The sequence below is a fragment of the Eschrichtius robustus genome, chromosome 1 (genome assembly GCF_028021215.1).
Source record: "Eschrichtius robustus isolate mEscRob2 chromosome 1, mEscRob2.pri, whole genome shotgun sequence".
Lineage (NCBI taxonomy): Eukaryota > Metazoa > Chordata > Mammalia > Artiodactyla > Eschrichtiidae > Eschrichtius > Eschrichtius robustus.
Window position 1 is genome coordinate 25,617,598 of NC_090824.1, and position 13,393 is coordinate 25,630,990.

Sequence of the window (13,393 nt, forward strand, 5' to 3'; positions counted from 1 at the left end):
GGCTGGCTGTATTACCTAACCTCTCTGTACCTCGAGTCCTCGTGTGCAAGAAGAGGCTGATGACAGGGTCTGCCTCCAGGGGGTTGTAGTGAAGGCTAAAGAGTTAATACGTGTAAAGTGCTTGCAACAATGCCTGACACATAGTAGGCACTCAGTAATTGCTGGCTTTTACAGGGTCCAGAGGTGGCACAAAGGACAGGGCTGACTGAATCCATCAGGCTTCTCTGGATTTTCCTTTTCCTTCCACTTGATTGGTCACCACTGAAGAATAAGCCTCTTGCTTACTTGAAGCCCTGTACTTAGCGAGGAAAGCGATGGCCCTTCTCCTCAGAATAATCACCTACTCACTCTCACACTGTGCTTCCTGCAGTTTCAGGGGTTTCACAGACCACATCCTGCTCAGAGCCATGCATGGTCCCTGAGGTTGGGAGCCCTCAAGAGAGAGGCCACAGTGCAGCCTCCCAGAGTCAGAGGACCTCTGCCTTCCCCATTGCTGCTCTTGCTTTTGAGTTTGGTTCCAGCTGCCAAACTGAACTCTGTGCCTTGTTGATTTTCAGGCCCTTCTCTGCCCCCTGGTGGCTCTGGCTCAGCCTGACTGGCGTTAATCTAGCTGGTGCTCTGGGGGTCAAGTTTGTTGGCCTCTTTATCATCCTGCAAGTGGGGTGGAACACCCTTTCAGACCTTTGGCACCTGTTTGGAGACCTCAATCTTTCAATGGTGAGAACCTAAGTGCTTGTAGAAATGTCTTTGCTCCCCCCTTCCTCGCTCAGCAGAGCCAGTGGTCTTTCCCCACTTCTGCTGCAGGTGGCAGAAGAGCTGTGTTCTGGGCCCGAGGTGGGCTGTATCCGGCTGTCCTCTGTAGGGAGCAGGGCAGCAGGGAGTGGGCCATGGCTGACAGGCTGGAGAGGTATAAAGAGAGAGGATGGACTGATATCCTTGGGATTCTCTTTTGGCATTTGTTCCTGCATTGGTTTTTAAATGCTTTGCAAACAACCCAGCCAGGGGATTCTGTCCATCTGGGCTCTTGCCAAATGTGTGAGAGACACTGACTGCCTGGGACTTGAGGTAAAATCGGTGGACTGACTATCTGAACTTAAAATTTTCTTCTCCCGACCCAGAGTCTCTGGATCTGGAGGCCGGTAAGGGCCTTATGGTTTATTACAATATTATTTATTAAGAGCTGACTCTGTGTCAGGCAGTATGCAAAATGCTTTACCTTCATCATCTCATTTCCTCCTCATAACAAACCCGTGAGGCAGGTAGTTATTACCCTCTTGACAAATGAGGAAATTGAGACCTAGAGAGGTAATAACGTTCCCAAAGTCATACGAGTAGTAAGAGGTAGATCTAGGATTCAAACAGGCGAGGCTGACTCCAGGCCTGAACTATTGATACTTTGCTGTAATGCACCTCTGGACCAAAGTCTCAACAAGTTCATTTATTCATTCAGAACATATAGACAGACCATCCGCTAAGTGTGAGACACAGAATATGCAGATGATTAAGACAAGATTCCTGCCCTCTAGAGACAGTGGAGAGAGAGAAATAAGAAAGAAAGAAAAGAAAAAATAAGTCATGGTCCAGCCAACAAGTGCTGTGAAAGCACAGGGGAGAGCACGAGCCCAGTCTCGAGCCCAGTCTCGGGCAATCCAGGAAGGCTTCTAGGAGGAAGCTGAGGCCCAAAGTTAAGATAAGGAGCACTTATCAGTGTGATGGGTGGGGCTGGTACAGTGCGATAAGCATGGGGAAAGTGCAGGGTGTCAGTGTGACTAGGATGGAGAGGGAGTGATGAGTGACGATGCTGAAGATGCAGGCCACACCTTGGCAGTAACGTGGGGGCAGCCCGGGGTCCTGGGTGAGGGTCTGGACAGGCAGCGGAGGGCTGGCCCAGGTTCAGCCCCCTGCAGTGCTTGGTTGGTGGGGTGTTATGGGAAGGCTTAGGGTTTCCCCATATCTTTCTTTCTTGATAGCCATTAGTTTTTCAATTGTTTCTGATTATGACTTACACATAAAAACTTACAAATAACACACATGTCAGGCATAAGGCATAATAATGCCTCACATGCCCAGCACCCTGCACTGGCTTGGTTTGCAGGTGACTGTGGGAAAACACCTGACCGCTCGCGTCCTGTGCCTCATAGTGCTGCCGCTGGCTCTCTACACGGCCACCTACGCTGTTCACTTCATGGTGCTGAATAAAAGGTACAGCCAGAGCCTTTCCAGTGTCTCGCTTCTGGTCTTCCTCTTGCTTCTAAGCCCATGGAGGGGCCGTGTGGTTTCCTGGGTCTGGTTGGGATGCTCGGAGGGGACCCAGGGTTTTTTTCCTGTTGGTTTCCTCCTATGTTCTATCTTTTGGGTACCGTGGCCTGAAGGAAGAAGAGAATGTCCTAATAGCCAAACTGCCCCTTATCCCTAAACACAGTTCCTTGTGCTTAACAGGGATGGGCCACCATAAGCATGTGCAGTTGGAGTGAGGATAATAATAACAGTAACACCAGCAGCAGCTCCCATTTAACAGGTAGCGACTACGTGTCAGGAACTGTGTTCAGCATTTTATATACATTATCTCATTTAGTCATAATAATTCTTTTTTTAAAAAAAATTTTTGGCCGTGCCACACGGCATGTGGGATCTTAGTTCCACGACCAGGGATCGAACCCGCATCCCTTACATTGTAAGCACAGTGTCTTAACCACTGGACCACCAGGGAAGTCCCATAATAATTCTTTTGATTTTTTTTTTTTAAATCCCTGATTTATAAATGAAGAGTTGAGGCTGAACAAGGCCAGGTATCTTCCAGAGTTCACCTAGCTAGTAAGTGGCTGAGTTGTATTTTGGACCCCAGTTTCTCTGACTCTATCCCCCATGTCTGTCCACAATACCACACTGCCACTCCCTTGTACATCTTTTAAACCAGCTGTGCAGAGCTCTTCCTAGGGCTCCTGGGAAATCACAGTTTCACTCCATTAATTTGGCTGTCTTCCCTCTGCCTTTCCCCACAGTGGTCCTGGTGATGGCTTCTTCAGTTCTGCCTTCCAGGCCCGGCTTTCAGGAAACAACCTTCACAATGCTTCCATCCCCGAATGTGAGTGTCTCTTGTCCTTTACAAAGGTAGAAGGGCAGAAGGGATTCCTGGGAGTTGAATTGGAAAAGATGATATGACAGCCTGAGTTATTTTAGATGGGCAAAGTGGGAGAAAGATCCAGTTAAATCTGGTCCGAGCACTCAAGAGAGTGAATAGGAACACAGGAAGTGCAGAGGAAGACGTCCTGAGCAACGAGCTCTTTGACCCTAAAGAATAACTTGTCCGTCGTGGCTGTGGGAAGACCAACAGAGAGAATCTGGTGAAGGAACAAGGCCCTTCAGGGCTAGAGGTCAGTTCCCACCAGAGTATCCTGCTACTTGCATCCCTTCACTATTCACACCGGGTAACTGAGCAAGTGTTAGCCATGTCGGAGGCTGTAGGTGGATGCCCTCCAGAGTAGAGAGTCTGGAGTAGAGTCTGCAGTAGAGGACCTCTACATGATGTGACCATATGTGTTAAGTATAGAAAGAGGGAACGCAGAGCCGTGGGGCTCAAAGGTGTAAGAGATCACTTCTGTTAGGGGGTTGGGGGGTGATCAGAGTGAGTGAGTTGCCTTGGAGTCAGGCCCTGGAAAAATGGGTAGATTTCAACAGAGGGAGACGGGGGAGAGGGCGTATCAGGCAGAAGGGAGAGCATGATCAAAGCTAAGAACAGGGCAAAATTTAAGGCATAGGTTATATGCAGAAAAATACTGGAAGATAAGGTTGACAAGATAGGTCGGGCCCAGGTCATTGCTTCCTGGAGGCAAGGACAATGTCTTTTAGTCTCTCGAGGGCCTAGAACACAGTGGGCCCGCCCAGAGTGTGGAAAGAATGAAAAATAGGAAAGCAGGCAAAAATTGATTCGGAAAGGCAGACACTGGATTCCACATTGGAGAAGTCAGCTTTGAGATGCTTGAGGAAATCCATGCAGCGGGGCCAGTGGGCTTGGGGCTGAGGCTTTCAAAGGAGGACTAGCCAAGTAAGGGATAGTCGATGCTGTGCAGTGGCTGTGGTCTGTGAGGAAACTGTAGAAAGAGGAAGACGACAGGGTGCGGTCAGGCCACTGGGGATGCAGGAGGAAGGGGCTGCTCAGGAGCAGTCCGTGAGGGAGTGTGGGGTTGAGATGGGGGACAGAGCATAATCGAGAAGCAGCTGCGGTCGGCAGCGTGCGGGGCTGCGTGTGTTGACCAGCACGAGAACTTAGAAGGATGGAGCGGTGGTTAGCAAATTTCTACTCGTTATTTAAAAGGCCTAGCTCAGCTCTATTCTCTTCCATCAAGCCATCCTCTTTTTACTCTTTGAGCAAGAATTTGTTCTACCCTACTCTGGGCTCCCACCATGTCACACATTGCCGCATCTTTGCTGGAGCGTTTGCTGATCATCCTGTGCTGCTCAGTGTGTGAGGCCATCGTCCCCAAGACCGGGCTCCACTAGGTCTGCAGCCAGGCCTCCTCCACCTTTGGATCCACCATGTAATCCATACGGTCTAGCGACCAAATGAATGAACGAAGGGAGACAGGAGCAGCCAGCACCGGTGCAGTGAGACCTGTTTCGGTGGAGTGGGGAGTGGCGGGCAGCCAGATTGCAGGGCGTGGAGAAGAGGGGCAGTAAGAAGGCAAAGAGGCTCCTCCATAAGCCGGGCCTGTGTGGGGAGGGGATGGATGCTCTTGGGTAAGCTGTTTACTCTGGGTTTTGGTTTTGGTTTTTTTAAATTCAGAGTAAAAACCCCAAACACCATTGAACAGTTACTACATGTGGTACTAGATTCAAAAGGCACAAAAGGATATATAGTGAAAAGTCTCTCTTAACAGTCTATAGTAACACTATATCTTGGAGAACTTTCCAGATGAAGATATAAGATGCTTCTTCCTTCTTTATTCCATGGAATGTATATGATAGACCTTGACTGAAGGACAAGTTGTTCCTAGTCTTTTGAAGTCCTTAGGAGGGAGGGGAGGGGACAGGCGAGACTATTTGGTGAACTCCTCTTGAGTTGACTCCACTGGGGTGAGAAGGCAGCCGCGCACCTTGCTTTCGGCAGTCCGGGGCCCAGTGGAGTCTGTTAGGGGTTGGGGAGGCCTGTGGCTTCGGCAGCCCCTGCAGTCAGGGGCAGGTCTAGTGCTGCACCAGCTCACGCCGTCGCCGTCTGCCCGCAGACCTGGCCTATGGCTCTGTGATCACCGTGAAGAGCGCGCGGATGGCCGTTGGCTACCTACACTCGCACGGGCACCTCTACCCCGAGGGCATCGGCGCCCGCCAGCAGCAGGTCAGTGAGCCCTTTGTGCGCGTGTGCTGCGGCAGCACTAAGCTGTTTGCCATGACTGAACCCTCTGTTCTCTTTCTGGCTTCCCCTCCTTTACCCGCACTGTTTCCCCGGCTTGAAACATCCTTTTCCTCTGCCTAACTCCAGCTTCCTTAGGCTTCAGCTGGGGAGTTCCCCTCTGACCACAATGTCCTACCTCTGCCTGCTCCTGGGTTAGGTGTGTCTGGTGTGGGCGGCTTTCTCGGCACCTTTACGAGCCTGTGTGGTAACCCTCTTCGCATTGAATTGTGAGTGCTTCCTTCCTCCTGTCTCTTTGCTGTTTGATTGCTGGCTCCTGGAAGGCTCAGTGCCTGGCACGAAGTGGATGATGGGTAGAGCGTTATGGTTATAAACACAGACCTGGGAACCAGACTAGTTTAGCTGGGTTCGAATCCTGGTTCCACTAGAGTGTGACTTTGGACAAATTCCTTAACCTTTCTGTGCTTCAGTGGGCTCATCTTTAAATTGGGGAAAATAAGTAGTACTTCTCTCCATCATAAGGTTGTTGTGAGGACTAAGTGAGATAATCCGTGTGACGTGCACGCTGGAGGATTAGCCGTGAGTATCATCTGAACGAGTGAGCGACACTGCCCGTGTCCACGTTAAGGAGTGGTGGATGTGGCTGTGGTGGACGATGCCTGAGAGGGAGAAGGAGGGGGTTGGAGAGGTCCGTGGGGCCAGATTATGGAGAGGCCTTACGTGTTACAGTAGATTTAATTTTGTTCAGTAGACGCTGGGGAGGCATTGAAACTTATTAAGGGATAAGATGTGCTTAGATTTCTAGTTTAGAAGGACAGCTCTAGCAGGAGTGTGATGGATTGGAAGGAGGAGGAGACTAGAGGCAATAATCATGACAAAGGGTGGTGAACGGAGGCAGAGACCACAGGGAGAGAGGTGGGAAGTGATTCAGGAAACTCTTCACAGGTTGAATGTCAGGGCCTGGTAACTGAGAGATGTCAGGGATGAGCCATGTCCAGGTCTGTAGTCTGGAGGTCAAGGTGTTTGTGTGATAATGCTGTTTCACCATAATCAGCAATGGAGGAGGAAGCATGGCTTTGGAGATGAGTTTTCTTTGTGTATTTTAGGTCTGGGGCTTGTCTCAGGAAAGAGACGTGAGTGTGTAGCATACAGGTGTCAGTGACACAGTGGGATGGGGGACATTGCCCTGAAGGGGTGTGCAGAGGGAGGAGGGCCAGCAGAGGAGCCCTGGGGAGCAGCGGCAGGTAAGGCAGCACTAAAGGCGCTCAGAGCTGCGCTGGTAGAAGCGGCTGAGAAGGAAGGGGTGGACGGGGAGGTGCGAGGAGAGCGCGAGGAGAGTGCCGAGCAGAGGGAGCCTCCAGTGGGAGGAGACGCCAGCAGTTCAGGTGCTGCAGAGACCGCGGGGAAGGGGAGCACAGAGCAGGAGGCCTTCGAAGGGCAACGTGGGAGGCCTGGCAGCTCTGACAAGGATGGCTTCCATGGCGTGGGCAGGGCGGAGGTCTCGGATGCAGTGACCCGAGGAGAGGAGAGTGAGGAGGTCGGGGCTTCGGGGCTGGCTGCTGCTCTGAGAAGCTTGAAGTGAAGTTTCTCTTCCTGCAAAATGACCAAAATCTTTACTTTGTGAAAAACTTTTGCTTCTCAAAATATTTTATTGTTATTATTTCCTTACTTACTAGAAAGGTGACCCAGAGTATTGGGTTTTGGTATCAGTTTCCCATTCTTGACTCTCCGCTTCTCTCTAGCGCAGTGGTTCTCAACCCTGGCTGCGCTTTAGAGTGCACTGGAGAGCTTTTAAAGAATTCTGATGCCTGAGGTCCACCCCAGAGATTCTGACTTAATTGATCAAGGATGGGGCCCATGCATTGTGCATTTTTGTTTTGGTTTTAAGCTCTCCAGAAGAGTCTAATGTACTGCTAGCCCTTCCATAGTGATACCTTGCTACTGGTGTCACGCAGGAGATAAAGTTACAGATGTGGTGACCAGGAACATCTATACTGTGCAAAGGGAGAGAAGAGCCACGTTCTGAAAGGCCCTATTAAGCTGGTCTTAGTGTTACACACTTGAAGCCCATGGGTGGAGGCATGAAGTTGTGACAGTCATCTAGACAGAGCACATTAGGCCAAGGGACAGAGAGTCTGCCTTTGTCACTGACTGAGTCACTGAGCCTTTCTCAGCCTGTGTCTTCATCTGTAAATTGCGGGGACCGCACTAAATAACCTCTAGTAGCCCTCCCTGCCCTGTAGTTTAATGTCTTGTTAACAACTCTAGGTCTCGATTTTTAAATGTTTTTAAAGCATAACGTTTATAAAGTAAAATTGGAAAGTGTAGAAAAGTATAAAAAAAACCCCAAAGTTACACATAATCCAAGGATCAGTGTTTATCCACGTAGTTTGATGTACAACATTCTGCTGTAATAGCGTACCTGTGTCCCTAGGAGACCTCATATTATAAAAAACTCCATTGTAAAAATAAATGTTTCAAGGGGAAAAAGAGGCCATGGACTATATTCACAATAAATAAGTGATTTTTCTAATAGGAATTTTAATAATAATTTTTGTAAAAAAACAAAAACAAAAACAAAATGACAGCACAGAGTGCACACACGAGCACCACAAAAGCTTAACATCCTTGAGCAAAATCAAGTTGGGTGAACTTGATGTATGCAGCTTTTGTTCGGGAGTGTGGACTTAATTTCTCTATGGCTGCCACAGCTTTTAACTTGTATGTTCTTAATACCATTATCCCTAATTGTTTCTGAGAAAGCAAAAGCCATTGAAACAAAGCAGCCATAATACACGCAAAATTATTTTCCTACACGCTAATTCCAAATCTCTTTGCAAGTAAATAAGTCATGTTTTGTCCAATTGGAGTTATTAAAACTCACGTTGTGAGAGAGATGCCTTTGTTTCCGTTGCTTCTGGGTATTTATGTGCTTTTATACGTAATTAGCATAATTGTATGTATGCAGTCTCTATCCTGGGAGCTTTGGAGCTAGCTCCCTCCGTTTGAATCCTGTCTCTCCAGCTGACAAGCTGTGAGACCTTTACTTAACCTCAGTGAATTACTTACCCTCAGTTTGCTTGTAAGTAAGGTGGGGGTAACCATAGTACCTACAACCTAGAGATAAGATGTGTCCAGTGCTTAGAGCGGTGCCTAGTGATAAATGGTAACCATTTTCAACAGCAGCATGTTATACGCCTTCTCCTGGGCTGGGTAAAAATGCCCTGAAACATTTTCTGCGGCTGTATAATATTCTATCCTGTGGACATAACCAGCACGTAACTCTTCCTTTAGTATTGGACATTTATATTGTTCCCAGGATTTTTGCTGGTAGTTTAATTGTAGCATTACATGTGTGTACACACACGCACACACATACAATTTTAAAAAAATGAGTGTATACAAAATGGCTATGTCTAAAACATCAGGCTTCTAGGATAAGATATTAATAGAGCTTTTTTCGTTTAATTTGGCCATATTCGAGAAAATATTTGGCCATATTCTAGAAAATATCATAGCATGAATTTTTCATTTAGAAAGTTTGAGACATGGTCTTGATGACTTTTTAAAAATGCACTAAATCCTCTTTGTGTGCTGGAGACTGTGTTACACAAGGTGTTATGGTTCCTCCCTCTAGGAGGTGGGAAGTTGAAAGATAGGATGCAGAGGGGTACATAGAGACAAATCAAAAAGGCTTTTGTGGAAAAAGACCTCTAAATGCAGAAGGAAGGAGAGAAAGTAGCATTCACCAAATGCTACTTCTGAGCCCTGTCGGGAAACACAGCCCCTCGGGTTGGTGGCTGGGGATTCTGAAAAAGGCTTAAGCAACATTGGCTTGCTATTGATTGTCCTGTGGCCGGCTGTGGTGATAGTGACTGTCTTCTCCCTCCCACCTCCTCCTCCCTCACCCACCCCACCCAGGTCACCACCTATTTGCACAAGGACTACAACAACCTGTGGATTATCAAGAAACATAATACAAACTCAGGTAATGCGGTAGGGAACTGGCGCTTCTTGTATTATTACTTACTCTGAGCCCTCCTTAACATTTCTCATGCCTCTAAAAGAATGGTACTGGGATGGGCTTTCCTGAGCATTCTTTGCCATCTTTACTGATCTCAGTTATCCTTTCAACAGTTATTTATTGAGCCCCTGCTACGTTCCAAGGACTGTTGTTGGCATAAGGATAAGCAGTGAGCAAGACAGATAAGATCTCACTCTTAGAGCTGTCTTTTTTTTTTTAATTTTTAAATTTAATTTTATTTATTTTTTTATACAGCAGGTTCTTATTAATCATCCATTTTATAGACATCAGTGTATACATGTCAATCTCAATCTCCCAATTCATCACACCACCACCACCACCACCCCCCACCGCTTTCCCCCCTTGGTGTCCATACGTTTGTTCTCTACGTCTGTGTCTTAATTTCTGCCCTGCAAACCGGTTCATCTGTACCATTTTTCTAGGTTCCACATATATGGGTTAATATACGATATTTGTTTTTCTCTTTCTCACTTACTTCACTCTCTGTGACAGTCTCTAGATCCATCCATGTCTCTACAAATGACCCAATTTTGTTCCTTTTTATGGCTGAGTAATATTCCATTGTATATATGTACCACATCTTCTTTATCCATTCGTCTGTCAATGGGCATTTAGGTTGCTTCCATGACCTGGCTATTGTAAATAGTGCTGCAGTGAACATTGGGGTGCACGTGTCTTTTTGAATTATGGTTTTCTCTGGGTATATTCCCAGTATGGGATTGCTGGATCATATGGTAATTCTATTTTTAGTTTTTTAAGGAACCTCCATACTGTTCTCCATAGTGGCTGTATCAATTTACATTCCCACCAACAGTGCAAGAGGGTTCCCTTTTCTCCACACCCTCTCCAGCATTTCTTGTTTGTAGATTTTCTGATGATGCCCATTCTTACCGGTGTGAGGTGACACCTCATTGTAGTTTTGATTTGCATATCTCTAACAATTAGTGATGTTGAGCAGCTTTTCATGTGCTTCTTGGCCATCTGTATGTCTTCTTTGGAGAAATGTCTATTTAGGTCTTCTGCCCATTTTTGGATTGGGTTTTTTGTTTTTTTAATATTGAGCTGCATGAGCTGTTTATATATTTTGGAGATTAATCCTTTGTCCATTGATTCGTTTGCAAATATTTTCTCCCATTCTGAGGGTTGTCTTTTTGTCTTGTTTGTAGTTTCCTTTGCTTTGCAAAAGCTTTTAAGTTTCATTAGGTCCCATTTGTTTATTTTTGTTTTTATTTCCATTACTCTAGGAGGTGGATCAAAAAAGATCTTGCTGTGATTTATGTCAAAGAGTATTCTTCCTCTATTTTCCTCTAAGAGTTTTATAGTGTCCAATCTTACATTTAGGTCTCTAGTCCATTTTGAGTTTATTTTTGTGTATGGTGTTAGGGAGTGTTCTAATTTCATTCTTTTACATGTAGCTGTCCAGTTTTCCCAGCACCACTTATTGAAGAGACTGTCTTTTCTCTGTTGTATATCCTTGCCTCCTTTGTCATAGATTAGATGACCATAGGTGTGTGGGTTCATCTCTGCGCTTTCTATCCTGTTCCATTGATCTATATTTCTGTTTTTGTGCCAGTACCATACTGTCTTGATTACTGTAGCTCTGTAGTATAGTCTGAAGTCCGGGAGCCTGATTCCTCCAGCTATGTCTTTCTTTCTCAAGATTGCTTTGGCTATTCGGGGTCTTTAGTGTCTCCATACAAATTTTAAGATTTTTTGTTCTAGTTCTGTAAAAAATGCCATTGGTAATTTGATAGGGATTGCATTGAATCTGTACTTTGGGTACTATAGTCATTTTCACAATATTGATTCTTCCAACCCAAGAACATGGTATATATCTCTCCATCTGTTTGTATCATCTTTAATTTCTTTCATCAGTGTCTTATAGTTTTCTGCATACAGGTCTTGTGTCTCCCTAGGTAGGTTTATTCCTAGGTATTTTATTCTTTTTGTTGCAATGGTAAATGGGAGTGTTTCCTTAATTTCTCTTTCAGATTTTTCATCATTAGTGTATAGAAATGCAAGAGATTTCTGTGCATTAATTTTGTATCCTGCAACTTTACCAAATTCATTGATTAGCTCTAGTAGTTTTCTGGTGGCATCTTTAGGATTCTCTATGTATAGTACCATGTCACCTGCAAACAGTGACAGTTTTACTTCTTCTTTTCCAATTTGTATTCCTTTTATTTCTTTTTCTTCTCTGATTGCCGTGGCTAGGACTTCCAAGACCATGTTGAATAATAGTGGTGAGGGTGGACATCCTTGTCTTGTTCCTGATCTTAGAGGAAATGCTTTCAGCTTTTCACCATTGAGAATGATGTTTGCTGTGGGTTTGTTGTATGTGGCCTTTATTATGTTGAGGTAGGTTCCCTCTATGCCCACTTTCTGGAGAGTTTTTATCATAAAAGGCTGTTGAATTTTGTCAAAAGCTTTTTCTGCATCTATTGAGATGATCATATGGTTTTTCTCCTTCAGTTTGTTAATATGGTGTATCACATTGATTGATTTGAGTATATTGAAGAATCCTTGCATCCCTGGGATAAATCCCGCTTGATCATGGTGTATGATCCTTTCAATGTGTTGTTGGATTCCGTTTGCTAGTATTTTGTTGAGGATTTTTGTATCTATATTCATGAGTGATATTGGTCTGTAATTTTCTTTTTTTGTAGTATCTTTGTCTGGTTTTGGTATCAGGGTGATGGTGGCCTCATAGAATGAGTTTGGGAGTGTTCCTTCCTCCACAATTTTTTGGAAGAGTTTGAGAAGGATGGGTGTTAGGTCTTCTCTAAATGTTTGATAGAATTCGCCTGTGAAGGCATCTGGTCCTGGACTTTTGTTTGTTGCAAGATTTTTAATCACAGTTTCAATTTCATTACTTGTGATTGGTCTGTTCATATTTTCTATTTCTTCCTGGTTCAGTCTTGGAAGGTTATACGTTTCTAAGAATTTGTCCATTTCTTCCACGTTGTCCATTTTATAGGCATAGAGTTGCTTGTAGTAGCCTCTTAGGATGCTTTGTATTTCTGTGGTGTCTGTTGTAACTTCTCCTTTTTCATTTCTAATTTTATTGATTTGAGTCCTCTCCCTCTTTTTCTTGATGAGTCTGGCTAATGGTTTATCTATTTTGTTTATCTTCTCAAAGAACCAGCTTTTAGTTTTATTGATCTTTGCTATTGTTTTCTTTGTTTCTATTTCATTTATTTCTGCTCTGATCTTTATTTCTTTCCTTCTACTAACTTTGGGTTCTGTTTTCTTCTTCTTTCTCTAGTTTCTTTAGGTGTAAGATTAGATTGTTTATTTGAGATTTTTCTTGTTTCTTCAGGTAGGCTTGTATTGCTATAAACTTCCCTCTTAGAACTGCTTTTGCTGCATCCCATTGGTTCTTGGATCTTAGTCTTTTCGTTGTCATTTGTCTCTAGGTATTTTTTGATTTCCTCTTTGATTTCTTCAGTGATCTCTTGGTTATTTAGTAACATACTGTTTAGCCTCCATGTGTTTGCGTTTTTTACGTTTTTTTCCCTGTAATGGATTTCTAATCTCATAGCATTGTGGTCAGAAAAGATGCTTGATATGATTTCAATTTTCTTAAATTTACTGAGGCTTGAATTGTGACCCAAGATGTGATCTATCCTGGAGAATGTTCCGTGCGCACTTGAGAAGAACGTGTAATCTGCTGTTTTTGGATGGAATGTCCTATATATATCAATTAAATCTATCTGGTCTATTGTGTCATTTAAAGCTTCTGTTTCCTTATTTATTTTCTGTTTGGATGATCTGTCCATTGGTGTAAGTGAAGTGTTAAAGTCCCCCACTATTATTGTGTTACTGTCGATTTCCTCTTTTATAGGTGTTAGCAGTTGCCTTATGTATTGAGGTGCTCCTATGTTGCGTGCATATATATTTATAATTGTTATATCTTCTTCTTGGATTGATCCCTGGATCATTATGTAGTGTCCTTCCTTGTCTCTTGTAACATTCTTTATTTTAAAGCCTATTTTATCTGA

The 13,393-nt window shown here is 44.6% G+C and overlaps 1 protein-coding gene across 2 annotated transcripts in view; it reads left to right on the top strand.

Moving 5' to 3' along the window:
- POMT2 (protein O-mannosyltransferase 2) overlaps window positions 1-13,393 on the top strand; it is a 49,170-nt gene that overhangs the window by 17,806 nt on the left and 17,971 nt on the right. For both annotated transcript variants that reach the window (XM_068542014.1, XM_068542019.1), the window contains exons 6-10: window positions 558-717; window positions 2,096-2,202; window positions 3,003-3,085; window positions 5,223-5,332; window positions 9,269-9,335. In XM_068542014.1, coding sequence (XP_068398115.1) covers window positions 558-717; window positions 2,096-2,202; window positions 3,003-3,085; window positions 5,223-5,332; window positions 9,269-9,335 — 527 coding nt within the window. The remainder of the gene's footprint in view (window positions 1-557; window positions 718-2,095; window positions 2,203-3,002; window positions 3,086-5,222; window positions 5,333-9,268; window positions 9,336-13,393) is intronic.